The sequence below is a fragment of the Theropithecus gelada genome, chromosome 7a (genome assembly GCF_003255815.1).
Source record: "Theropithecus gelada isolate Dixy chromosome 7a, Tgel_1.0, whole genome shotgun sequence".
In the NCBI taxonomy this organism is placed as follows: domain Eukaryota; kingdom Metazoa; phylum Chordata; class Mammalia; order Primates; family Cercopithecidae; genus Theropithecus; species Theropithecus gelada.
The window spans coordinates 18,599,626-18,625,084 of NC_037674.1; the positions used below are offsets into that span (position 1 = coordinate 18,599,626).

General features: G+C 50.0%; 1 protein-coding gene across 3 annotated transcripts; it reads right to left on the reverse strand.

Moving 5' to 3' along the window:
- Nucleotides 1-318: 318 nt before the first annotated feature.
- Nucleotides 319-24,367, reverse strand: EPB42 (erythrocyte membrane protein band 4.2). Of its 3 annotated transcripts, none has more exons than XM_025389722.1 (13): nt 23,808-24,367; nt 19,298-19,483; nt 18,128-18,361; nt 14,425-14,543; nt 13,381-13,485; nt 12,365-12,542; nt 11,729-11,867; nt 11,321-11,424; nt 10,290-10,532; nt 9,422-9,721; nt 6,211-6,371; nt 4,662-4,795; nt 319-556 (listed from the first exon to the last, which is right to left on the reverse strand). In XM_025389722.1, exons 1-13 carry the CDS (start codon nt 23,905-23,907, stop codon nt 394-396), a joined length of 2,166 nt encoding a protein of 721 aa, XP_025245507.1. In that variant the 5' UTR covers nt 23,908-24,367; the 3' UTR covers nt 319-393. The 3 variants fall into 3 exon arrangements, with proteins under 3 accessions (XP_025245507.1, XP_025245508.1, XP_025245509.1); XM_025389723.1 differs by having other exon boundaries at nt 23,898-24,209; XM_025389724.1 differs by lacking the exon at nt 18,128-18,361 and having other exon boundaries at nt 23,898-24,091.
- Between the last annotated feature and the right edge of the window lie 1,092 nt (nt 24,368-25,459).

Consider the following 25,459-nt stretch of genomic DNA (forward strand, 5'->3'; position numbering starts at 1 on the left):
ATGGATGGATTGGTTGCGTCCTTGGGGTAATGAGTGAGTTCTTGCTCTATACGTCCCTCCCCCACCCCAGAGCTGGCTGTTAAAATGAGGCTGGCACCTGGCACCTACCCCCCGCCACCCACCCCCCGCCACCCATTCTTGCCCTATGATCTCTGCTCACGTTGGCTCCCTTCACCTTCCTGCATGAGTAGAAGCATCCTGAAGCCCTCACTGTTTCTTGTACAGCCTGCAGAGCTGTGAGCCAAATACACCTCTTTTCTTTTAAACTACCCAGCCTCAGGTATTCCTTTATAGCAACACAAACACTGAGACGCAAAGTTTCTCTTCCTAGCACATGTTTGGTTTAGATTGTAGAGCAAGAGTTGGCAGGAGAGTGGTGATAGAGCTGGAAATTTAAGCTGAAAGTTCAGGGGCTACCACGGTGACATTTTTATAGTTGGTTAGGTTCTGGAACATGTTGCAGTCCATTTCCACAGTGAGCCTCTGGAGCCCCACATGTGTCGGCGTGAACTGGAACTCGGTACACATGGTGTTTTCAGGCCACACTGAACCAAATCTGAAATAAAGGAAAAGGCAGGTGCTAGTTCTGTCCCAGGTTCATTCTCTGCTGGTCCCAGTGACTTTGATCCTTCCTTGCTTGAAGAGGTGGATCATGCAGAAATAAACATCTAAGTACCTTGCTATTAAAACGGAAGTGTTTATAAAGGAATAGAAGACAGGAACTGCCCAATGCTAAGCAACTGCATGGTTGAGAAGAGATACATCCTAAGGGCTTCCAAGCTACATCTGTTGTTCCTTCTGTCATCTGTGACTTCCTTCTGGTTCAATTCCTGGTAATCATACTGGAGTTTGTTTGGAAGAATGATATGGTTTGGCTGTGTCCCCACCCAAATCTCAACTTGGATTCTATCTCCCAGAATTCCCATGAGTTGTGGAAGGGACCCAGGGGGAGGTAATTGAATCATGGGGGCTGGTCTTTCCCATGCTATTCTCGTGATAGTGAATAAGTCTCATGAGATCTGGTGGACTTATCAGGGGTTTCTGCTTTTGCTTTTTTCTCATTTTCTCTTGCCACCACTCTGTTAGAAGTGCCTTTTGCCTCCTGCCATGATTCTGAAGCCTCCCCAGCCATATGGAACTGTAAGTCCAATTAAACTTCTTTTTCTTCCCAGTCTCAGGTATGTCTTTATCAGCAGCATGAAAACAAACTTAATACAGTAAATTGGTATGAGTAGATTGGGGCATGGCTGAAAAGATACCTGAAAATGTGGAAGTGACTTTGGAACTGGGTAACAGGCAGAGATTGGAGCAGCTTGAAGGGCTCAGAAGAAGACAAAAATGTGGGAAAGCTTGAAACTTCCTAGAGACTTGTTGCATGGCTTTGCCCAAAATGCTGATAGCAATATGGACAATAAAATCCAGGATGAGGTGGTCTCAGATGGAGATGAGGAACTTGTTGGGAACTGGAGCAAAGGTGACTCTTGTTATGTTTTAGCAAAGAGACTGGTGGCGTTTTGCCCCTGCCCTAGAGATTTTTGGAACTTTGAACTTGAGAAAGATGATTTAGGATATCTGGTGGAAGAAATTTCTAATCAGCAAAGCATTCAAGAGGTGACTTGGGTGCTGTTAAAGGCATTCAGTTTTATAAGGGAAGCAGAGCATAAAAGTTTGGAAAATGTGCAGCCTGACTATGCAATAGAAAAGAAAAACCCATTTTCTGGGGAAAAATTCAAGCTGGCTGCAGAAATTTGCGTAAGTAGTAAGGAGCCTAATGTTAATCCTGAAGATCAAGGGGGAAATGTCTCCAGGCCATGTCAGAGAACTTCATGGCAGCCCCTCCCATCACAGGCCCAGAGGCCCAGGAGGAAAAAGTGGTTTAGTCGGCCAGGCCCTGGGTTCCTGTGCTGTATACAGCCTAAGGACTTGGTGCCCTGTGTCCCAGCCACTCCAGCTGTGGCTGAAAGGGGCCAACATACAACTTGGGCTGTGGCTTCAGAGGGTGGAAGCCCCAAGCCTTGGCAGCTTCCACATGGAAGCTGTGTTGAGCCTGTGGGTACACAGAAGTCAAGAACTGAGGTTTGGGAACCTCTGTCTAGATTTCAGATTATCTATGGAAATTGCTGGAGGCCCAGGCAAAAGTTTGCTGCAAGGGTGGGGCCCTCATGGAGAATCTCTGCTAGGGCAGTGCAGAAGAGAAATGTGGGGTCAGAGCCCCCACACAGAGTCCCTACTGGGGCACTGCCAAGTTGAGCTGTGAGAAGAGGACCACCATCCTCCAGACCCCAGAATGGTAGATCCACTGACAACTTGCACTGTGTGCCTGGAAAAACCACAGACACTCAACGCCAGCCCATGAGAGCAACTGGGAGGGATGCTGTGCCCTGCAAAGCCACAGGGGCAGAGCTGCCCAAGACCATGGGAACCCACCTCTTGCATCAATGTGACCTGGATAGGAGACCTGGGGTCAAAGGAGATCATTTTGGAGCCTTAAAATTTGACTGCCCTGCTGGATTTTGGACTTGCATGGGTCGTGTAACTCCTTTGTTTTGGTCAATTCCTCCATTTGGAATGGCTGTATTTACCCAATACCTGTACCCCCATTGTATCTAGGAAGTAACTAGCTTGCTTTTGATTTTCCAGGCTCATAGGCAGAAGGGACTTGCCTTGTCTCAAGTGAGACTTTGGATTGTGGACTTTTGGATTAATGCTGAAATGAGTTAAGACTTTGGGGAACTGTTGGGAAGGCATGATTGGTTTTGAAATGTGAGGACATGAGATTTGGAGGGGCCAGGGGTGGAATGATATGATTTTGCTGTGTCCCCACCCAAATCTCAACTTGAGTTCTATCACCCATTCCTCAGAGGAGGGACCCAGGGGAAGGTAATTGAATTACAGTGGCTGGTCTTTCCCATGTTATTCTCGTGATAGTGAGTAAGTCTCATGAGAGCTGATAGGTTTCTCATGGGTTTCCTCTTTTGCTTCTTCGTCATTTTCTCTTGCCACCACCCTGTTAGAAGTGCCTTTCACCTCCCGCCATGATTCTGAGGCCTCCCCAGCCATTTGGAACTGTAAGTCCAATTAAACCTCATTTTCTTCCTAGTCTCAGGTATGTCTTTATTAGCAGCATGAAAACAAACGAATACAAAGAGCTATAGCTTTGGAACCCTTGCTTATTGTTAAGCACAGTGGGTGTAGCAGGCTTATGGAGAGGGTGTCAGTATGTCAGCAGGTGGTGTTTGGAGCCTTGTCAGCAACCTCCTGACCTGCCTATAAACCTTCTTTTGGTGACAGACTTCCTTTGGGGAGCTTTGCCCCACAACCGATTTGGGAGATCACAAAAGTCTGGTTAAATGTTGACAGTCCCTCCTCTCGATTTCTTGGCAAGAATGACTCATTAAGTTTCATGAGGCTGAGGCAGTGGCTCAGTAACCCAAACACCTGCTAGGGACCTCAGCGATGGTAGGAGTAGGTATCCTGAACTTTATACTGTCTATTCAACTAAGGATGCAGTAGACATAATGAAAGAAGATATTTGCAACATCTAAAACCAACAAGGGACTAATACCTGGACTCTACAGGAAACTTCTACAAATCAATAAGAAGGAAGTGCAGAAACACCAAAGGAAAAGTGGGCAAAATAAAGACAAACTACTTACCGAGGAGAAGACATAAAAGGCTAACAAACATATGAAGAGTTGCAATTAAAATAATAGTAAGATATTACTTCATTTTTATTAGACTGGAAGAAAATGTTAATAGCTGGGTATTGCCAGGAATGAAGGAGAGGTAGGAATATAGAAACTCTCATGTACTGCTGGAGGGAGTGGAGACTCCTGCAGCCATTCTGCAAATCTGACAGTATCTGGTCAAACCACATCATATCCTGTGACCCAGCAATTCTATTCCTGGGTGTATATATCCCCAGACTCCACCAAATTTTCAAACAAGTATATAAGGAGACTTGTGTGAGGATGTTCACTGCAACATTATTTGCAGTGTCAGAGAGTTGGAGGCACTCTGGGTGCCCATCTCTGTGGAGTGGAGTGGTAGAAAGTGGTGGGTGTACATGATGAAGTATTTTGTAGCAGAAGACGTATGGGCATAAATCTTAAGAACATAGTTCCGAGTGAAAAAAAAGCAATTGAATATAAATTTATATATAAAGTTAAAAATACAGGCTCATGAAAGCAACAGTACACATTTTACATATACGAATTAAAGGATATGAAGGGTGGTAGTGAAAATGGGAATAAAAGGGAATAAATTAAACAAAATTGTGTATTGTGGTGGTGACTACCAGAATGTAGCCCTCTGACCACAATGAGAGATAGCCTGGCCTCCCTTCATTACTCTCCAATACCTAGCCCTAATGCCCTCGCCTACATTCACAGCAACACCCAGGCTCTCCCTGCAGGATCAGGGCAGCAGCCAGGGCAGGTGGGTGCCCAGGGGGCCCACACAGCCTGCCTCACTCCCATCCTCTTGCAGATATGGTGGTCCCAAGATGAGGGAAGCCACTTGGTAGCCCTAATCCTTTAGTTCAGTTTCTGGGGGTATCTGCTGTCTGCATGGACATGGCAAAGAGAGAGTCTCTCTCTTGGGCCCCACCTTTCTGACCCATTGAGACATTTCAGGAGGATTAGAAGCCTGTCTTTGCTTACCTGTACCTCCTCTCTCTGTGAATGAGCCCCCTTCCCAGGATGGAGATCACACAGTCCTCCATGGGGGCATCTAGGGAGTTCTGGATGCTGACTGAGGCTGTGAGGGGTTGATACTGCTCTGCTTTCTCTGGCATCTGTGGGAAGAGGCAATACCTGGTGTGGATGCCAAGGGCACAGCTGCAGTCACTCTCTCCTCCCATGCACCCCTGTACCCTCCTCAGTAAGTTTCCTCATCTCTGCCGAGCTGACCGAAGCTTCACAGCTGACATTTTCTGCCGCTCTACCTGCTCCTCCTGCATTTATTCCCACCCTTGGTCCATCACCGATGATTTCTGACGTTGCCTCTCCTCTAGGCAGACCCCTTGGAGGGTTTTCCACCGTCTTCGGAATTCAGTTTACATTGTATTCAACATTCTTCACGGTGTGCCCCCAACCCCCCTCTCCCACCTCACCTGTTCTTCCCATGACTAAGTGACATCCCAGCCCCATCAGGGACTGTCCCATCCCCAGCACACCCCTCAGGCTACCTTCCATTGCACCTCTTTGTTGTCTTCTTCTGTCTTCAGTGGCCTTCCCCTACCTCTGTACTGAAAGGGTACCCATTTTTCAAGGCCCAGCATAGATGTCATCTCTTTCATAATGTCATCCCTTTCATAATGTCATCCCCGAACCCATCAGCTGGAATTAATCCCCTTTGCTTCACTTATTCCATAGCAACTTTGTGCGTCTATTAAAGCACTTACCTGGAAGACCAAATGTTGTGTCTCCCTAACTAAACTATAACCTGCTAGAGGGCAGGGATCAGATCTCATTCATTTTGGCCAGGGTAGACACATGGAAAGAGGGCTGGACCAAGAGCCATAAGCCTCTAGAACGTCCTGTTTTTATAATCTTGGGCATGTTGCTCTCTAGGGCTCAGTTTTTTTCATCTGAATAATGGGAACAGTTCTACCTCACAGGGGAAAGAAAGAAAGAAAAGAGAAGAAAAGAAGAGAGAGAGAGAGAGCAAGCAAGCAAGCAAGAAAGAAAGAAAGAAAGAAAGAAAGAAAGAAAGAAAGAAAGAAAGAGAAAGAAAAGAAAGAAAGAAAGAAAGAAAGAAAGAAAGAAAGAAAGAAAGAGAAAGAAAGAAAAGAAAGAAAGAAAGAAAGAAAGAAAGAAAGAAAGAAAGAAAGAAAGAAAGAAAAGAAAGAAAGGGAAAGAAAGAAAGGAAAAGAGAGAAGAGAAGAGAGAGAGAGAGAGAGAGAGAGAGAGGAGGTGAAAACCCTCTGGCATGTGTATGGAGTGCTAAAGAAACATAGGCTATTATGATCCCTGTAGGTAGGAGGCAGCAACTGGGAAGGCCCCAATTTTAGAAACCTTTACTTAACTAACTAAAGAAGTTGGAAGATTTACACCTTAATAGGGTATGTAAGGGAAGGAGCTCTTAAATGTAGCATTTTCTGGTAATCCTGCAGCACAGTCATCTGCTCTGAAGGGGCTTGGATTCCTTCTGAAATGGGGACCTGAGTGGTGGCAGATGAGGGCAACTCAGGGGAGGACTGGTGCCTACCTTGATGGCAAGATGCGGTCTACAAATGGCAATGTCTTCCTGAGCAAAGCAGCTAAGGCTGGACTGAGAGTGTGTTGCCATGGCGGTGAGTCTAAGGAAGGTGTTCTCGGGTGGGTTTCGCTCAAAATTGGAGAAGAACAGGCCAATGGTTATTGTCTGTTCTGAAAGACATGACGGGGGAGTCAGTGCCAACAGGTGTGTGTACCCCAGAAACAGCCATAGTTAAACACACAATCCAAAGGACTCAGGGCCTCACTGAGACCAGAAAGATGCCCCATTTTCCCCAACAATTGTACACTTGGAACTCACTCAAGACCTCACTCCTCACCCTCATCCCCATCACCACCCTCAACAACGCTCTTGGCAGACCACCTCAGTGGGGTTGGGGAAGGGTCCCCGTGAAGTGAAACAAGTTAAACTCTTTGAGCCTCAGTGTCCTTGTCTAATAATGCCTTCCTAGTGGGATGGTTTGTGTTGTTTGTAGGGTTTTTGTTTTGTTTTGTGTTAGAGACAGGGTCTTGCTCTGTCACCCTACAGAAGAAATATCGACTCCTACTGTCACCACTGCTCAGGGGATGAGGTATCCCCCCCGCCCAAGTGAATCCTCTGCTTTCTAAATCTGTGCCCCCTCCTGACCCCATCACACTAGCTGTGTAACCTGAGTAAATTATCGAGCCTCTCTGTGTCTCATCTCCTCATCTGTGAAGTGGGGATAGCGATGGTTCTTGCCTCAGAACGTTGTGGTGAGGCCTAACAAGATGATGCACATAAAGCACTTAACATCATTTTGGGCAAACAGTAAGTGCCTGATAAATGTGAGCTACAGTGATTCTAGTTGTCTCATATCCCCAGGCAGAGCGTTATCAATTTTAACCCGTCTCTCCTGAGGCTCATTCTTTCCCTCTTGCCTGCATATTTTCCTCAGCATAGAAGTGGGTTCAGCTCTCTCCCTCTGTCCAGTGTCCCTGGCTGACCACTCCGCAGCCTCTCCTTTTTCTGTCCTGCCTCCAAGGAGGACGAGACGGTTTGTCTCACTTTCCCAACTCAATCGGCTTAACGCCCAGGAAACTTCTCTGCAAGCCCACTCTCTTAATAGTGCTCTTCAGCCTTGACACCTCGTGCCCTTTCTGCTGATCTTGCTGGGTGCCTCCTTTCTCTCTTTGACTGTTTGGCCTCCCTTACCCTGTTCTTCCCCTGACCGCCCCCTAAATGCTGCTGCTGCTGCCGGGTTCCCTCCTCACCTTCTCATCTCACTGTCCTCTTCCCCACTGCTGTGAGCTCATCTATGCCCTGACTCTTTGTTGGCCCCCCTGTGCTGGGATTTCCACATCTGAGCTCCAGCCCAGAACTTCATCTTACCAAGGTTTCCTGCTGCCCACTGGTCAGCTGCACGTGCATGTGTCACGGGCTTTCAGACACAATGTGCCACAACCAAATTCATCCTTTTTCTCCCCAAACCTGCTCTTCCCCATTTTTCCTATTCTAGTGACTCACCCAAACCAGAAGCACCCACCACACACATATATACACTCACACATTCACAAGCCCCATCTATCCCAACTCCGTAATACATTTTAACTCTAAGTGCTGCTAGCTTAGTTTGGCCTTCATTTCTTGACTTGATGATTACAAAACCTTCTCATCTTCAATCCCGTGCTTCTCAAGACTCTGGATGCACATTAGAATCAAGTGGGGAGCTTTACAAAACAACCCCGATGCCAGGCCCACCCCAATCAGTTACATCAGACTCTGGCGGTGAGGCCAAGACATCAGCAGTTCTGAAAGTTTCCAGATGATCAGAGACTCTGAGCCTACTCTGGCTCAGAAGGGTGCCCCCTCCCCCGCCCACAAAATAAGTTCCCCAGATGACACAATGTGCAGCTAAGGTTAAGAAGCACTTTTCTTATATGACCCTTTCCATTCCATTCTGCCAAAAGTTCTTTCTTGTTAAAATGAATTTCTGATTCCATTGACTACCCTGGTTGAAACCTTCCACCAGTTTTCCATTACCCAGAGAACAAAACTCAAAGTCCTTAGCAAGAGAGACAAGACGCTGTGTCACCTGGGCCCTGTCCAGCTCTCACACCACTCCCCCGACTCCTCTCCTCCCATGCTTGGAAAGGGAAGAGTGATACAGAGACTGGAGGTGAGGTGACTGGTTACAAGGCTGTTGCAATGCTGTAGACAAGCTCTCGTCAACTGATTCTCACGCTTGTCTGCACATTGGAGTTACTCGAGTTTTTAAAAATTCTGATGTGTTCCACCACGGAGTTTCTTTTTTTTTTTTTTTTTTTCTTTTTTGAGATGGAGTGTCACTGTGTCACCCAGGCTGGAGTGTAGTGGCACGATCTTGGCTCACTGCAACCTCCGCCTCCTGGGTTCAAGCGATTCTCCTGCCTCAGTCTCCCCAGTAGCTGGGATTACAGGCGTGTGACACCAAGCCCGGCTAATTTTTGTATTTTTAGTAGAGTTGGGGTTTCACCATGTTGCCCAGGCTGGTCTTGAACTCCTGACCTCAGGTGATCCACCCGCCTTGGCCTCCCAAAGTGCTGGGATTACAGGCGTGAACCACTGCGTCCAGCCCACCATGGAATTTGTGATTTAATTGGCCTGAGATACAGGCTGAGCGTCCAACTTCCCCAGGTGATTCTAATGTGCAGCAAAATTTAAAAGCAATTGTTCTAGTTCAGGGAATCTTAACCGTAGAATAACCTGGGTTTAAAACAAAAAACAAGAAAAAAACAATGCCTGGACCCCATCTCAGACCAAGTAAATAAGAACCTCAGAGATGAGCAGGGCCCTTTGCACATGTTGCTCCTTCCATCTGGAATGCTGTGACTTACTTTTCTGGCCATTACTCTCCTACTCATCCTTCCAGATTCAATGCAGTACAATTTATTTGGGGGCAGCTTACTCCAGCCTGAGGGGAGGTGCTCTCCTGCCATTCCACTCTGTTAAACTCAGCAAACACTTCTCACATTGCTGTGAAGGGTCTGTTTACTTATCTGACTGCAGTTGGCATCATGTTTTTTTCCTGCTTCGGGCCCAGTAAATACGTGTTGAATGAGTGAATGAGAGAGAACACGAGAGTGAGCAGCAGGGGCTCAAAGCCATCTCTAGAGACTGCAGGGGGTGCCCTGTGGCTACTGCCTGCCCAAGGCAGGTGCTGTGTGTGTGTGGGGGGGTGTCTGGTGGGGCCATAGAGCGTTACCCAGGTTGGCACTGAGTGTGAGGTGCAGCTTCTTCCTCCAGAGCTCGGCAGCAAGGACACCGTTGTAGTGCACAGCCTGGACCCCGATTGCCAGCAGCACTGCCGTCTCCTGCTCACTGTGGTTAACCAGCGTCACTGAGATCTGGGTATCCCCTCTCAGGGGTAGGGAGCTGGGTGCTTTCAAGAGCAGGTACAGAGGATTGGCAGTCTGGAGAGTGGGAGGACGGATGCCGTTGTCTTTCCCATGTTCCATTTTCTCTTTCTCAACTCTCTCCAGCACCTCTTTTTCCTGAAGAGACCCTGGAGAAGGGAAGAAACAAAGCTGACCTTTTACCCGGGTGGTATACACGCTTCTCATAAAACCCTGGGAATCAAAACCATTTACCCACTTCTGCTCAAATGCCAAAGTCATGAGAGCTCTGCAAGCCTCTAAGGCCGTATTTAGCCCAAAAATGTCTGCGTCAGGCAGATCCACCACCGATACAGTGTGTCTCTTCCAAACCACTCAAGGACCAAGTTCTTTTTCAAGTGCTATGAATTCGCCCCTTGAACGATGAGAGAGGAAGGTTGGGGACAAGTGAACACTGTCTCTGAGGACAGTTTTGCAGGGAACTGAATCTTCCTGTGTGAAAGAATTTAGACTTCCTCTGAGGGCCAGGAATGCCGCCAAATGTCCTAGGGTGCACAGTCCCTACAACAAAGACATATCTGGGCCCAAATGTCAATGGTGTCAAATGGGGTTGAGAAACCCTGTTTTATATGATGGGGAAAGGACAAGGCTCTTCCTGACTGCATCTGCCAGGCCCATCCCTTTCCCTCGCTTGCTATTTCAGGTACCGAGAAGCCTGGGCCCTTCCCTGGCCCATACCTTCAGGATACTTGTAGTTCTGAGTGATGTCCTCACAGCGGTCACTGCCCACACCCTTGGTGCTGATGTTGTTGCCAACGTACTTTGTGTTGGAGTCAGTCAACTCCAGTTTCCCATCCTCACAGCACTTCCAGACCACACATGAGGCATTTATGGCAGCAAAAAGGTCTGACACTGCTGGGGTCAGCCTCAGCGTCCCCTCCTTGACTGCTCTGACCGGCACGAGATCACAGAACCCCAGGACTGAGGGAGAAAAAGGTTGGTGAGTATGGGAGCCGTGCCTAGACCTCCGCTCAGTTCAGAACTGCATCACCTCAGTCCCCATCCTCTAGCCTATTTTCCTTCCCCAAGGACCAGCGTCAGAGGTGAGCACTAGGCAGGGTTTCTGAGAGAGTCACAGAGGTGAAACTATTTAGTCATCAACTATTTAGTGATAAAACTTTTTGGTCATGGCCCCTGGCAGGAGCCCTCTCAGGAACTGGACAGGCAGAAGCTCAGAGGGCCACACTTAGAGTGAGGAGCTCTCAAGCCAGCTTTACCATGGATATGACAGGAATAGGGCCACCTTTCTTGAGCACTTACTAGGTGCCAGGTTCTGTGCCATTTCTGTTCCTGGGTGAGGAAGAGCTATCTTTCTGTGGGTCCTGAAGCTTCCTGGGCTTGAGCCTATCCGGATACCCTCTTCATCCATGTCCAGAACTTCAGAACCCCCTGCTGCAAGCCCCTGGCCTAGCACAGTCACTTGCCATCTTAAGATCCTCTGCCCTTCACTGTGACCCAACCCCCTCACCCACGGCTCTAAAGTGCCTCATCTCCCTACAGCCTTGTAGCCAGGATGGCAGGCACCTCTACTCCCATGAGCCCACTGGCATCAGGTCAGCTTTCTGCTGGCTGCTGTCATGCCTTGTGCTTCTACTGTTTTCGAGGATGCAGACCCCTTTGGGACTGCCTGCTGCTCCCGAGTCCTCTCCGGGGGATTTCTTCAGCTCTGTGCAGCCCTGCGTGGTCCTGGACCCACCCCTAGGCTTTACCTCCACCTCCATTAGGAGCACTTGAGTGCAGAATCTGCCATCCATCATACCCCTGGGGCAAGGCAGGCCGTGTCATCCAGCACTCTGTGGAAGTCTGGAAGATCCTGAATGTAGCAAAGAGAAAAATTCCAGTGGGAAGGAAAAGGAGTGCTGAAGAGGTTCTGGAAACGCAGCCTGGCAGAGTTGTTGTTGTTCCAGTGGGATGGGAGGTCACTGTGTCAAAGTGGCTGTGGCACTCCCACGAAGAGGCGTGCACACCACCACTGACCATCAGCGCAGCCTCTAAGAGTCCTTGAAAGCCTACTCTCCATGCCAGGGCCACGCAGGGGGTGGGGTTCCTGCAGAGGTGTGCCATGCAGGGTTGGAGCCCTTCCTGGACTGGAACCTCATCTCCCTCAGGCTTCTCACCAGATTCTGCCTCTCTGGCCTTCTCCGTTCTGAAGTCCCTCCTCATTATAGTACTCATCTACGAGCAGACGCCCACCGGTGCCCTGTGCTGAGGCAAACGTGGTCACCACACGGGCAGGGATTCCCAGGCATCGCAGCACTGTGAGAAGAGGGGTGGAGTGTCAGGGGGCACTCTAGAGACCGGGCTGGGGGCATGTGGGAGGCTAGGATTTTCAGTGTCTCCTCTGGGCACTGAAAACCTGGAAAGAAGAGGAGTGTGGAACCTAGAAGTGGCAGCCAAGAACAGATGCATGAAGGCTGATCAGTAAGGCACAGCTTCCACCACACGCGGGGTATATAGCAGGGGAGAGGGCAACGGAGCATAGAACACAGTGGGTGGAGCTGCTCTGCTGGGGCAGGGTTAGGGAATTAAGTGAATTTGGGAACGGAGTTTGCAAATGAGCCCAAATTTCTTGAGGGGAAAAGCAGCAGAAGCTGGTGGGAGGAGCTGCCTGGGGCAACTACTTCTGTGTGGTAGGACGGGGAAACGTGGCTGCAGGGAGGCAGCACCTGCTTTTGGAGATGTCCCTCCCACATGGGAGGCCAGGGAACAACCCAAGAGGCAGGGCACTCTGTACAGGAGACAAGGGGACCAACCTGTGCAAGCAACAGCGGCCAACACCCAGGCCTGGCCATCATACACAGGTCGGCCTCGGCCGGTGAGCCACTGCCGCAGGATGGGCACGCTGCCCCGGCGCTTGTTCAGCAAGGCCCCTTCCTGGGTGGTCTGGGTCTGCGGGGTGGGCAGGACCCTCTTCTCCTTGAGATAATGCAGCTGTTTGGGGAAATGTGTGGATGTCAGTATGAGTCCCTCGGGCAGGACAGCTTCCAGGGCATGGGTAAGGAGGGCTCATCGCAGTACTCCAACCGTGGTGAACAGATCCCCAGCATCAGAGCCACCTGGTACTGGTTAAACCTGCATGCTCCTGGGCTCCATCCTAGGCCCCTGGGCCATAGCCCTAGGGCTGGAGCCCAGGACCGCCCTTCTTAACAAGTCCTCTGGCTGGGGGCTGGTTTCACCTTTAGTCCTCCACCCTCGTTTGAGGTGGTTTGCACCTGGGTCCTGGAGGCCACTTATCCCAAGCTTCTTTCAACTCACAGTCTGGCCTGGACCCTCACCACCTTTTCAGAGGGGACTTCGGTGGCAAAGAGGGAATGGTGAACACAGGACTCCTCTGAGAGGATTTTTAGGGACAAGGGAAAGCACCAAGTTACCATCATGGTCTGCATATTCTTCTGAACAATTTAGAAATGTAAAAGAAGTCCCTTTGATCACTGCAGCAGCAAGCACTGGGTACGATGGGCCCTACCGGCTCCTTCCCGTGGACCTAAGCTCCAGGCTGGGACTGGGTGTGGGGCAGGAAAGGAGGCTTAGTCTTCTGCGGGCTTGCGTCCTGAGGGAGGACACATTTCTTTGCTTTTCTCCCCTCTGTGGATGCTATTGCCTGTCTTCTTCTCCTCCTCAGACCCTTCTGTCGGAACTGTCCCCACACCCTGGGAGGAGGGGGCCATTTGTGATTTGGGGGTTTCTGAGGCCACGGTGGTGGGGCAGTTCTCTCAGAGGGCTCTTGTCTCACCCCCGCCCTATTGTCATTCCCCAGCCTCTCACTTACCGAGGCACCCAACACATGGGCCACATGCACTGGCTGGCTCCACTTCTCTACCTGCTTGTCCTTGCTCAGCAAGCGCAGGCTGAGGTCGATGACATCCCCCTCGAACTGTTAAGGACCACACAGGGCCATGATGAAGGGTCCTCAGGTCAGGCACTCATCCCGCAGGACAGCCTCATTATCTCGTCCTTCTCCCAGACCCGCACTCCACACCTGCCTCCCTTGCCTCATCTCTCTGAGGAGCTCTGGCTCCCTCCCCCGACCTCTCAATGTGACCCAGGTTCCTTTTCCCAGGCATCTAGTCCTTTGCCTGTTCTATTGTCTGACTCCCGGTAGGGTGTAAGCTCTCCGGGACCCGTGCTGTACCATTTCATTTTGTTGCATTGCATTCTGTTTCCATTTAGTGAACCCCGACAGCCCTGAACCTGGAGTGGAGGATACTCCCCCTGTTCCTGAGGAGCCCACGGTTTAGGACTGGAGATGGACCCACAGCGCAGCCCCTTAGATTACAGAGCACAGCAGCATGGCCAGGTCTCTTGTAGAGATGCAGGCACAGAGCAGCACTGTGGAGAGGTTCCCTCTGCCTTCGGGGGTTGGGGAAGGCTTCGAAAAGGTCTTGAGAGATGGGTGGGAGCTTGCCAGGAGATAAGGGTGGGGAGCCCTTCCTGGCGGGGGGAACATTCAGCTTGTTGCTCTGAGGATGGTGAGCAGTTGGAACGTGGGGTGGTTCATGGGGGAAGCAGAGCACGGGCCTGGCTGCAAGGGCCGTGGAGGTTGGCCTAGAGGGATATGGTCTTTATCTCAAAGACAGTGGGGATGTAACTGAGGCTTGATTTGCCACAGCTTTAAGGAAAAGAATTCTGGTAGCTCCGGAGGATGTTCTGATGTGGCCCAGAGGAAGGGGGGCGGGGCACCACAAGGCTGAAACGGGCTAAATAAATGGTCTCATGACCAGGGGTTTTTGGACCTACCAGCTCTGTCTAGCCTGAACATGCAAGGTTATGGGACAGTCACTCCACACACTCCTCCCCTAGAGGGCCCTAGTACCTGGCCAAAGTCCCAGGGCTCTGCCTGGATGCAGTCAGCTGTGCCCAGGTAGATGAGACCATTCTGGTTCAACAAGTACTCTGTGCGCTGAGCCTCATTCTTCAGGAACACGGCATCCTCTGGCGAGAGGTGGGTAGGGATGAGGGCCTGTGAGGTGCCAGGTCCACCCTCCACATCCAGGCCTCTGTCCTCCCTGCCGAGATTAGGCTTGGCTGCAGGCCACCCCGTCAGCTCTGGGCCTAATGAAGACTGAGGAGGAAGTCCCTCTTTCACTGCCCCCACTGGGACCCAGCCCAGAGTCCCTGGGTCAATCAGCGTGTGGCCCTTATGGTCAGCCAGGAAGACAAGAACAACCTTAAAAAGCTTGGCTGGCCAGGTGCAGTGGCTCACACCTATAATCCCAGCCCTTTGGGAGGCCAAAGCAGGAGGACAGTTTGAGACCAGGAGTTTGAGACCAGCCTGGGCAACACAGCAAGACCCTGTCTCTACAAAAAATAAAAACAGCCAGGTGTGGTGGTGCGCATTTGGAGTCCTAGCTATTTAGGAGGCTGAGGCGGGAGGAAACTTGAGCCCAGGAGTTTGAGGTTGCAGTGAGCTATGATGGTGCCACTGCACTCCAGCCTGGGTGACAGAGTGAGAGACTTTCTCTTAAAACAAATGAAAATCAGCCAAGCGTGGTGGCTCACGCCTCTAATCCCAGCACTTTGGGAGGCTGAGGCAGGTGGATCACCTGAGGTCAGGAGTTCAAGACCAGCCTGACCAATGTGGTGAAACCCTGTCTCTATTGAAAATACAAAAAATGAGCCACGTGTCACAGTGCACGCCTGTAATCCCAGCTACTCGGGAGGCTGAGGCAGGAGAATCTCTTGAACCCGGGAGGCGGGGGTTGCAGTGAGCTGAGATCGTGCCATTGCACTCCAGCCTGGGCAACAAGAGCAAAACTCCGTCTCAAAAAAAAAAAAAAAAAAAAAAAGAAAATCCTGGTTGTTCACAGCCAGAACACTATCGTCCCTGGATAAATTGGCAACAGGCCAGGGAGCTTCCAAGTGGCTTGTATGTCTTTCCCATAAGTTCAATTTGTGACGAAAAACCAGGTGTTTCAGAAAAAAGACAATTAAGCATAGGCTGATGGATGTGAGCAGAAGGCAGAGGAACATTTGGCAAGACAGGGTTGGAGGGTGGGAAGGAGCAGCGGGGTTGAGAAGTGCAAGTCAGAACGTTGGATTTCTGCCCTGGAGGTGTCCAAGTGAGTCTAGGGCTCCCTCAGTCTCTTCCCAGTGCCCCTCCTGCTTTCCTCGTCCTAGGGTTGGGCTAGCCATCATGAGGAAGGTGGGCGACTTTTAAGGGGGCCATCACCCACTCTGGGAAGCTAGAAGCAGGAGGGCAACTGCCCTGCTTGCTGAGGGCTAATCACTCCGACCCAATGGCCGAGGTGAAGTGGACAGGGGTTAGACTAGTTCCTGGGGACTAGAGAGAAAAGGATTTCCAAACCATCCAGAGGAGCTGCTGGGCTAACGTCTCTGGAGCCCTCCAGGGGTCCATCTGGGGATGAGGGTCCTCAGGGCAACAGAAGGATAAGGCAACAGAAATCAAGAAGTCCTGAAAAATCTGGGGTCTAAAATCACAGAACCCTATGCCCAAGTAGCCCTCCACTCCTGCCTTCCATCCTGAGTACTCTCTGAAGTCAGCTAGGCATCACTGTTTTTTGTTTTTTGTGTGTGGTTTTTTTTTGTTTGTTTGTTTGTTTGTTTGTTTGTTTTTTGACATTACTTCAAACTGAGATGTTTGGCCCCAGGATCTGCAGGGCTCTAGGAAGTAGCTTATGAGAGCACGGGCAGCGCCAGCCTCCTCCTCTCTGCTTGGGCGTATGCAGCCCCCTTTATAAAGTGCCTGGCTGATGAGCAGGGCTCCAACTTTTATCATAGGATGTAAAACCATGTAAAACTCTCCTTTTGAATCCCCATCTCCAAGCATGCCAAGATGACGCTGAGATGCCAGGGAATCTGAAAATTTCCCAGTCACCTTCTGGATGAGCGGAGCCAATGACTGTCCCCTGCCCAGACAGAGACCTCCGCCCATACTCAGGTAGAGAGGCCCTCCCTAGGCAGGTCCCTACAAACTGAGCACAAAGGCAGGACTCCTGGCACTGGAGTCAAGAGTGTGGGCGCCCTGAGCCAAGCACTGTCCTAGACTGTCTTTGCCGGGTCTTTACGGTTGTTGCCAGGGCCTGGCTCTGGAAGCAGATTCAGGGTGGTCTGGGGGTACACCAAAGCCTCAGCTTTGGAGGGAAGCGGCTTGAAGGGCTTTCTGCCAGTCATGGAGAGCCACAAGGCCTGCCCCAGCCGAGGGGTCCTGCAACTACATTCATCCACGTGGGGCATCTGGATGAATACTAGCTCCCATGTGCTGACCCACCTGCCTGCGCCCTTGGAGCAGGAAAGAAGGGCCTGAGCTGAGGACAGGTGGGGCCACCTGAAGTGGGGGAGAACCCTGCCCTGGACAGGAGAAGTGGAGAGAGAACCCACTGGGATTTAGGTACCACAGAGAAAAGCAGTTAGGAGCTGCGGGCCAGACATGGGGCCAGCCTTAAGAACCTGGGAAGGCTCTTCCACCTCCCCATGTTTCTGCCAGTTTCCCAGCCCTGCCTTGCCATGTTGGCAGCAAAATTCTTGAGAGGAAAAGGGCTGTGTACTTGTTTGATGTTGTAAAGACAGGAAGGCTGGGAGAAACTCTCTTTCATTCTCCCAACAAACCCTTCAGGGAGCCCAAGGATGAAGGTGGGTGAGGTAGATTTAAAAACAAAGACAGACACAATCTTCAGAGTGGGGAGGAAGAGAAGATGGGTCCTACTTTGGGTCTTATTTGGACATGTATTATGTCAGATGGCCATTTCCAGACGACATGGCTCCAGCCATAGCTAGGGCTGAGCTTTGCTACAGGCGGTCATGGTTGGGGGTGGGGGGCCCACAGGAGGTCACCTGACCCCAGGGAAGCCGCTCACAGGCTGGTGAATGGCAGGGTCCCATCAGACACTTGGGTAGGTGGGTCTGGAGAGCGCCCAGAAATCTTCAAGAACAGAACGAGCCGGAAGAGAGGAGGAAAGACAGGGAGCAGTACATTTCCTGGGAAGCAGAAGCAGAAGCCTGTGGAATAGCACAGACCGCTTGGGGCCCTGGTCAGCAGGGCAGCCTTATCAATTCAAAATGGTGTATTCTTTTTCTTAAAGAGGGTCCCCCAAATTGCATCAGCTTCAGGTCCCGCAAAGCCTGAGTGCACTCTGGAGACAGAATAGCGGGGAGAGAGAGAGAAGCCCACCTTCAGGCCACCTCATTCCCGAGGCCCTCTCCAGTTCTCACCCCTGCACTGTTATAATGAAGGGCAGCTTTCCCAGGGTCACCTCAGTGAGTGTCAACTCCTGTGACCGAAATAGCCTGAGCCAGCACCAGGGTCTGGTGATGAGACAAGCTTTCGCTTTCAGTGGGAAGCCTCAACCTGCTTCTCCCAGGAGCGACACCAAAACAGGACCCTTGGTCTGAGAGCTGGTTCATCCAGGTAGAAGGCCCTGGCACAGACTGGGTGTTGGTGCTGTCCTTAGAGAGGGTTGCTGCAGGTACCTGGCACAGGTGCTCTCTGCCAGAGCTGCACCCCAGCTCCAGTGTCTGGAGTCCCCATGCAGCCCAGGCTGGCCCAGGTCCAAACTTACCTCTACTCCAGGGGTTAAAAAGCAATGTGAACCGGCCCAAGAGGCGTGGCTTCCTGCCTGAGACCTGCAGCAGAAGCGAGTAGCGGCCAATGACAGCATCTGCGGGTGTGGTCACAGAGATGGTCCAGGACTGGGCATCTCTCTCCTCCACCGCTGCACTCCACGACTTTCGGTCCCCCAGACTGGACACTGGGAATGTGGCTTGGGTCCTGTTGACCTTGGAAGGCTGCTCTCCTGCAGTCACACAGTGACGAATCTGTCATTGGGACTTCTTGGTCACAACTCAGAGTAATAAGGTCAGGGTATTTCAAAGATGGAGGAGGTGAAAGTTGTTTTTGGAGGATAATGAAAGTGACCCGTCTAGAAATGAGACCCATCAAGAAAGAGTGATAGGGGAGCACAGGTTTTTGGCACCCATGGACCTGCATCATAGTCTCTAAAATGGGCATCATCATAGTACCTGCTTCACCGCCCATAGGAGAACTGAACGAACTATTATGTGTGAAGTACTTGGCCCAACACCTGACAGGTAGTATGGATTCAATAAACAGTGGCAATTAAATGTTATATTTAGCCTGGGTTCGATTCCATCCAGAATTTTCTTTTCTTTTTTTTTCTTGAGACAGAGTTTTTCTCTTGTCGCCCAGGCTGGAGTGCAGTGGCACTATCTCGGCTCATTGCAACCTCCACCTCCTGGGTACAAGTGATTCTCCTGCCTTAGCCACCCGAATAGCTGGGATTACAGGCACCGGCCACCACGCCTGGCTAATGTTTTGTATTTTTAGTAGAAACGGGGCTTCACCATGTTGGTCAGGCTGGTCTTGAACTCCTGACCTCAGGTGATCCACCCACCTCAGTCTCCCAAAGTGCTGGGATTACAGGTGTGAACCACTGCACCTGGCCCCATCCAGAATTTTCTACAAAGCTACTATTATATTTGCAACCGAAAAGAAGCCCTTGGTGATGCTGCTGCTAGGCAGCTTCTGACTCATCATAAACAATATTTACCAGGCACATAATCTCATGGCACCCTCATGACTGCCCTGCCAGGTGGGCAGGACTTCTTACAGCCCAGCTGCAGTGTGGGCCATTTGCCCCTTGATTCCCTAACAGGTTGCTGGAGAGAAACCCCCAGACCTGCTGCCAGGAGTCTAGTCCTGTCTCACTAACCAGTTTGTGCAATGAGGGCCACCTTCTTCAGGGCAGGCAGAAATGCGTGGACTGGAGCGCGGAAGTGCAGGATGATGGTGAAGGGCTGCCCCCTCCTCACAAAGAGGTGCCGGGAGCTGAAGGCCTTGGTGTGGTGCTCCTCATTGTTTCTTGCTGCCTGAAAGTCGCAGCTCTTGATACCCAGGGCTGTTGTGGGAAAGAGAGAAGTCATGGAAACTAAGTAAATGTGACAATATAAGTACAAGCAGAGACTCTGGAGTCAGAGAGACCAGGGTTCAAATCCTCGGCTCCACTTACGTTTTAGCTGCGCAATCCCAGGCAAGTAACTTAACCACCCTGAGCCTCAGTTTCCTTTTCCTTAGAATAATCATCCCTCCTTTCATAATCGTGGGGATTAGATGATGTATAATACATTTAGCACAGTGTCAGCTACACAGTAAGTCCCAATAAATGAAACTGCTGTTGTTGTTACTATTATTAATAAATGTAATGCTTATTCTCATTGTTGGCCTCCTTTTTCTGGTCCCAATCCACAAGCAATGAATAAAACCCAAAATCTTTCTCACCCCTACTCATTGTTTCTTAGAGCACAATCAGTTAATTTTTAGAGCTGGTTTTGAGATCACTGAGTCCAATTCTCTTGTTTTATAGATGAGAAGAGTGAGGCTGAGTGTGGAACTGACTCACCCGAGACTGTGCATGGTGGCTTTTTGACCTAAAGTCTTACTATAAACTCACAGCATTATGCAGCCCAGAAAAACCCTTCACGTAGGTGGTTCAAGAGTATTATGACAGTCTGTTAATCAATTCTCATTTAACAGAGGTGATATGGTTTGGCTTTGCATCGCAGCCCAAATATTAGGTCGAATTGTAATCCCCAGTGTTAGAGGAGGGGCCTGGGGGGAAGTGATTGGATCATGGGGGCAGTTTCTAACGGTTTAGCACCATCCCCTTAGTGCTGCTTGTTTAAAAGTATGTAGCACCTCCTCCTTCACTCTATCTCTCTCCCGCTGACCATGTGAAGATGTGCTTGCTTCCCCTTCTGCCATGATTGTAAGTTTCCTGAGGCCTCCCCAGGAGCAGAAGCTTATACAGCCCACAGAACCATGAGCTGGTTAAATTTACTTTCTTCACAAATTACCCCATCTCAGGTATGTCTTTATAGCGGTGTGAGAATGGACTAATACAAGAGGGAAGAAAAAAACAAGGAGTAAAGAAGTCAAAAGATACGTTCAGCAAGCCCAAGATAAGGAACAATGCTGGAAAAAAATTTTAGGTTTTTTTTTCTTGCAGCAAAGGAATTGCGCACTTTTTGTTCCTTTGATGGCAGAAGGCCATTGGGAATCTCCTTGGTCTGAAAGGCAGCCTGCAGTGTTTTGTACTGGCTCAGCTGCCACAAGAGAGAAACTATGGCTTTTGCTCGCAGGTATGAAATGAAGTCTAACCCACTTCAGGGAAGTGATATGACCCTGATGGCAATGTCCTTTAGACTACAAGACATATCTTGTCAAATTCAGGATACCCCTACTTCAAATTTCCCTCATTTCCCAGTCTCTCTGCCTCAGAGGTGAAGAGTAGAGGGGAAGGATGTTCTACTTTTTCTCTCACTAGTGATGGGATGATAGAAGATGCCAATGATGTCTATTTAGGGCAAAAGAACTGACATTGTTGAATATGAAGAAATGTTTAAGCGTGCAGAGGGGGGAAGAAACCTCTCTGTGTCTGGTCCTGGTGTCCCTGGGTGCCCCTTGCATCCCTGTATCCCCCTCCTCCACTTGGTTTGGTCAGGCCATGGCTATAGATAAAGTAGCCACAGGGAGGCTGGGATTTGTAAATTGAAGTACAGCAGCACTCAGAAACCAACAATGATTCCTCTTTCTGCTTAGCACAAAGCTTGTGCTGAGGCCCAGGAAAAGCCTTGCCTCTGCAGACTGGTTGAGTTGGATTGGATGGTGGAATGCCTTAGTCACATCCTAAGTCATATGACTCAAGCCTCAGTGTATCTGAACCCAAGAAATGACCATAGTGTTATGGCAAGAGTCACCAGAATTCATTTGGATTCCGGTTCTGTCTGGAAGGCTCCCACCATCTCTTCTCTACCTGGCAGATGTCTACTCATCTTCCAAGATCCAAAGACACCCACCTCTGTAGCCTTCACTGACTCCTCCTGGAAGAGGTCAGTCCTCTGGGCTCCCACAGTACTCTGCTCCACTTTCTTCAGCACTTATCCCATTTGATACCCATCACCTGCCTAGCCCTCTGCTCCCGCTTTCACTGAGGGGAGCTCCCCGAGGTACAGTGCTTTCTCCTATCTGCATCCTCTGCCCCAGCAGAACTTAATAGATAGCCAATCAGTGTTTGCTCTGTCAATGAATGGATGAGAACATTAGGACAGCCTTAAAGGAGATTTTCTCAGATGCATCACAGGGGTCTCAGGCCCCCACCTGTGCCGCCAGACCCTCGCAGGGCCTCTGAGGTTTCTGCATTCTTTAGGTCTGCCTGGTTTCTTGGTTTATCTCTGCCTCTGCCCCTTTTAGGTGGATTCATTGACTCCTACCTCCCCTTCTCTCCCACTGGGTCTTGAGGCAATGACACCTTCGTGTTTTCCCAGCATCTCCTATTTGTACCACAGACCATGAGAAGTTGCGTTAACACAGAGACCATGTGGAATGCTCTTCAGAGGTGCACAGTACCCCACCCTCCTCCCTCTCTGCCTTTCACAACACTCCAGCGCTGCCGCACATGTGCCCCTCAAGCAGTGATGTGTTTAACGACTGGCTGGGGAAAAGGGGTGGTGAGGGGAAAGGGCGTACTGAGTTACAGCATTTGCCAAGTTCTGTGGTGTAAAATACTCCCTCTGTGGCCAGTCTGAAGCTACTGAGGTGATGTCAGCAAGCGCAGAACTGTGAAGAGGCACGGACTGGCACATCATCATGTGGTTTTTCCAGCATAGAGATACAGGAGACGTAAACACCCTCAAGAACATAAAGGTAAAAAGGAGTAAAATATGTAGGAGGTGATGAGTTTAGAGTACTTATTATCTTTCTTTTTAAAATAAATTTTTTACTTGTAAGTTTATACAGTTTAATTTTTAATAATGCCTCTGTTTAAGAACTGGTTCACAGGATTCCTCAAAATTTAGCAATTGCCTCTTGCAAGTCAGCACAAGCCAGCTGCAGCCACTGCGGCACGCCATGAGCTCATACTCAGTGATTCTCATCTGGTGGCTACTGGGCCCTCTGCCACCCACTGCCTGGAAAGAATTTAGTGCCCAGGGGCATCCTCTGGTTTGGGACTAAACAATCTCCTGATATCTTTGAATGTGTTTCTCTGATTGAGAAGGTTTTTAATTTGTCTGGTCTCTAAGAATAAAAAGAACGATTTGGCCGAGTGCAGTAGCTCACGCCTGTAATCCCAGCACTTTGGGAGGCTGAGGCGGGTGGATCACGAGGTCAAGAGATCGAGACCATCCTGGCCAATAAAGTGAAACCCCATCTCTACTAAAAATACAAAAAATAAGCTGGGCGTGGTGTTGGACACCTGTAATCCCAGCTACTCGGGAGGCTGAGGCAGGAGAATCACTTGAACCCCGGAGGCAGAGGTTGCAGTGAGCCGAGACTGCGCCACTGCACTCCAGCCTGGTGACAGAGACTCCGTCTGAAAAAAAAGGACAATTTATTGGTGTCTGCCCTATTTTCACAAGACGTGGCTGAGATGATTTACTGAATTCACCCAGAATTCTTTTATTTCCCTCTCAGGTGTTGGTCTCAGGGTCAGTTGCCCTCCGCACGCCAGACTGGCCGACCAGGGTGGGGAGTGAGGCAGCTTCTATAGAAACAGAACCACAGCTGCCTCCCATTGTCCCCACACCCCTGCACCATTTCCCTCTGCCTACCCGCTTGCTTCTCCCTGGACACAAAACAGCCAGGCAATTCTCAGGCCAGGAGATAATAATTCCTGCCAAGACGCTGCGACTCTGACCACCTCTGTTGGTTTCTTGCATTGTGTCTGCCTCCTGCCCCTTTTAGGTGGATTCCCTGACTCCCACCTCTCCTTCTCTCCCATTTGTTGTAGAAGCTGTGACACCTTCATGCTACCCAGGGTGTTTCTCATTTGTATCACAGGGTGTCTCTCATTTGTATCAGTAAGCTGTGAACACTTATGCTGTGATGACCTTGGGATAAGAATATAAACCCATGTTAACCACCATCACCATCTCACCATCATCATACAGCTATCATGACCAGTTTACCCCAACATCCTACCCCATAACCACCCCATAGCAACATCACCATCACCTCCGCCTCCACCAGCACCCACCATCACACCATGCTCCACAGCCATCCCACCATCGCCTCCACCAGCACCCACCATCACACCACGCTCCACAACCACCCCACCATCGCCTCCGCCTCCACCAGCACCCACCATCACACCACGCTCCACAGGCAGCTCACTATCACCAGTACCCCCTCCCCTGCCATGGTTATACCACCACCTCCCCGCCCACCATCCATCCCACTTCCTTTAATGAAAACAGGTGATGCTGCAGGGGCTGCATACAGTCCAGCAAGCCCTGTGGAGCGCTGGCTTGGCTCACCCTGTCCCATGGCTGCAGGCCGCTCCTCTTATCCACTAGGCCGCAGGAAGCACCTGTGTTGAACTGTTGCTCCTGGGCTCCTTCTGGGCTTTCTGTCTTTCAGACAAAAAATGATGAAGGCACTTTTGTTGGCTTAAGAATCTGGAAAGAGCAAAACTTCCCCCCAGCTACTCCTGTGAGCACCCTGACATGTTCCTTCTCTCCTGCTCCCTCCCTGCTGGTATCTGCTGGACCAGTTGCTGGGAGTAGCCCTGTTCGTTTTATCTCTTGTGCCAGGAGGCCCAGGCAGGGATATGCCTGGCAGCCCTGAGGGAGGGGGCAGGATGGGGAAGTCCTGCCAACTGGAGAAGCCTAGAACAAACCTTGAAGCCTCTTGCTTCAGTGGCCTCAAGAGACTCTCAGAGATGTTATCTGGACTGCACTGGAAGACTCTGGAAGACAGGAGGCCACAAACAGGAGTCCCATATCCAACTCCAAATCTCAGGCCCTAAACATGACAGGGGCTGCAAGTTGCAAGATGTTCATGGGCTGTTTTGATAATAGAGAGAACACGTGTGTCTGGAATTTATCTGTGTGAAAGAGATAAGGAAGTAGAATTTGTTGGTGAAAAATAAATGTCTTAAAAGTAGAAGCTGGGGCCCCAACTCTTCCAAGCCTACCTGGTCTGGGACCCTCTACCAGAGAAGGCTGGGAACTATCTTGGAACTCAGACCCTATGTCTTTTCAATTTTTCCTTCTTTAGTTCCTGAAGAGACAAGACAAGGATCTCATATTTGGCCTTACCTGGGCTTGTAAAACTGTGTTACCAGAAGCACTCTCAGGGCAGCTGTACTTGCTGCATATACCTGAGATGTCTATAGAATGATATAAAACACATGGCAAAAAATATTGGTTGCCTGTGGGGAGGGGATCTGGGCAGTGGGGTAGAAAGGTCTGACAACATTTTGAATTGGCGACGATTTAGGAAAATAGTTACTCTCTTCTAATACTAGTGGGAGTGCAAATTTAAATTGTGTGCAGCCTTGGCTGGGCGCAGTGGCTCATGCCTGTAATCCCAGCACTTTGGGATGTGGGTGAATCACTTGAGGTCAGGAGTTCGAAACCAGCCAGGCCAACATGGTGAAACCCAGTCTCTACTAAAAATACAATAATTAGCCAGACATGGTGGTGTGCACCTGTAATCTCAGTTACTCGGAAGACTGAGACATGAGAATCGCTTGAACCTGGTGGGTGGAGGTTGCAGTTAACCAAGATCATGCCACTGCATTCCAGCTTTGACAACAGAGCAAGACTTTGTCTCAAAAAAATAGAAATAAATAAATAATAAATTGCTGCAGCCTCTCCAAATTGGTGCAGCCTCTATGGACAGCGTTGGTCAGACTGGGTGGCTTAAACAACAGATATTTATGTTCTCACCCTTCTGTAGGATGGAAGTTCAAGATCAGGGCCTTTACGCTTGGTGTCTGGTGAAGGCTGTCTTCCTCACACGCCGTCTTCTCTGTGTCCATGCGGAAAGAGAAAGATCTCTGGTGTCTTTTCCTTTTCCTCTTCCTCTTCTTATA

Excerpts from the sequence above, each read along its gene's own strand:
- EPB42 (XM_025389722.1), bottom strand. The coding sequence starts at position 23,907 with ATGGGACAGGGTGAGCCAAGCCAGCGCTCCACAGGGCTTGCTGGACTG. Across the intron at positions 11,425-11,728 it reads GGCCAGAGAGGCAGAATCTG|GATCTTCCAGACTTCCACAG; the intron begins GTGAGAAGCCTG and ends TGCTACATTCAG. Across the intron at positions 6,372-9,421 it reads CACACTCAGTGCCAACCTGG|AACAGACAATAACCATTGGC; the intron begins GTAACGCTCTAT and ends CATGTCTTTCAG.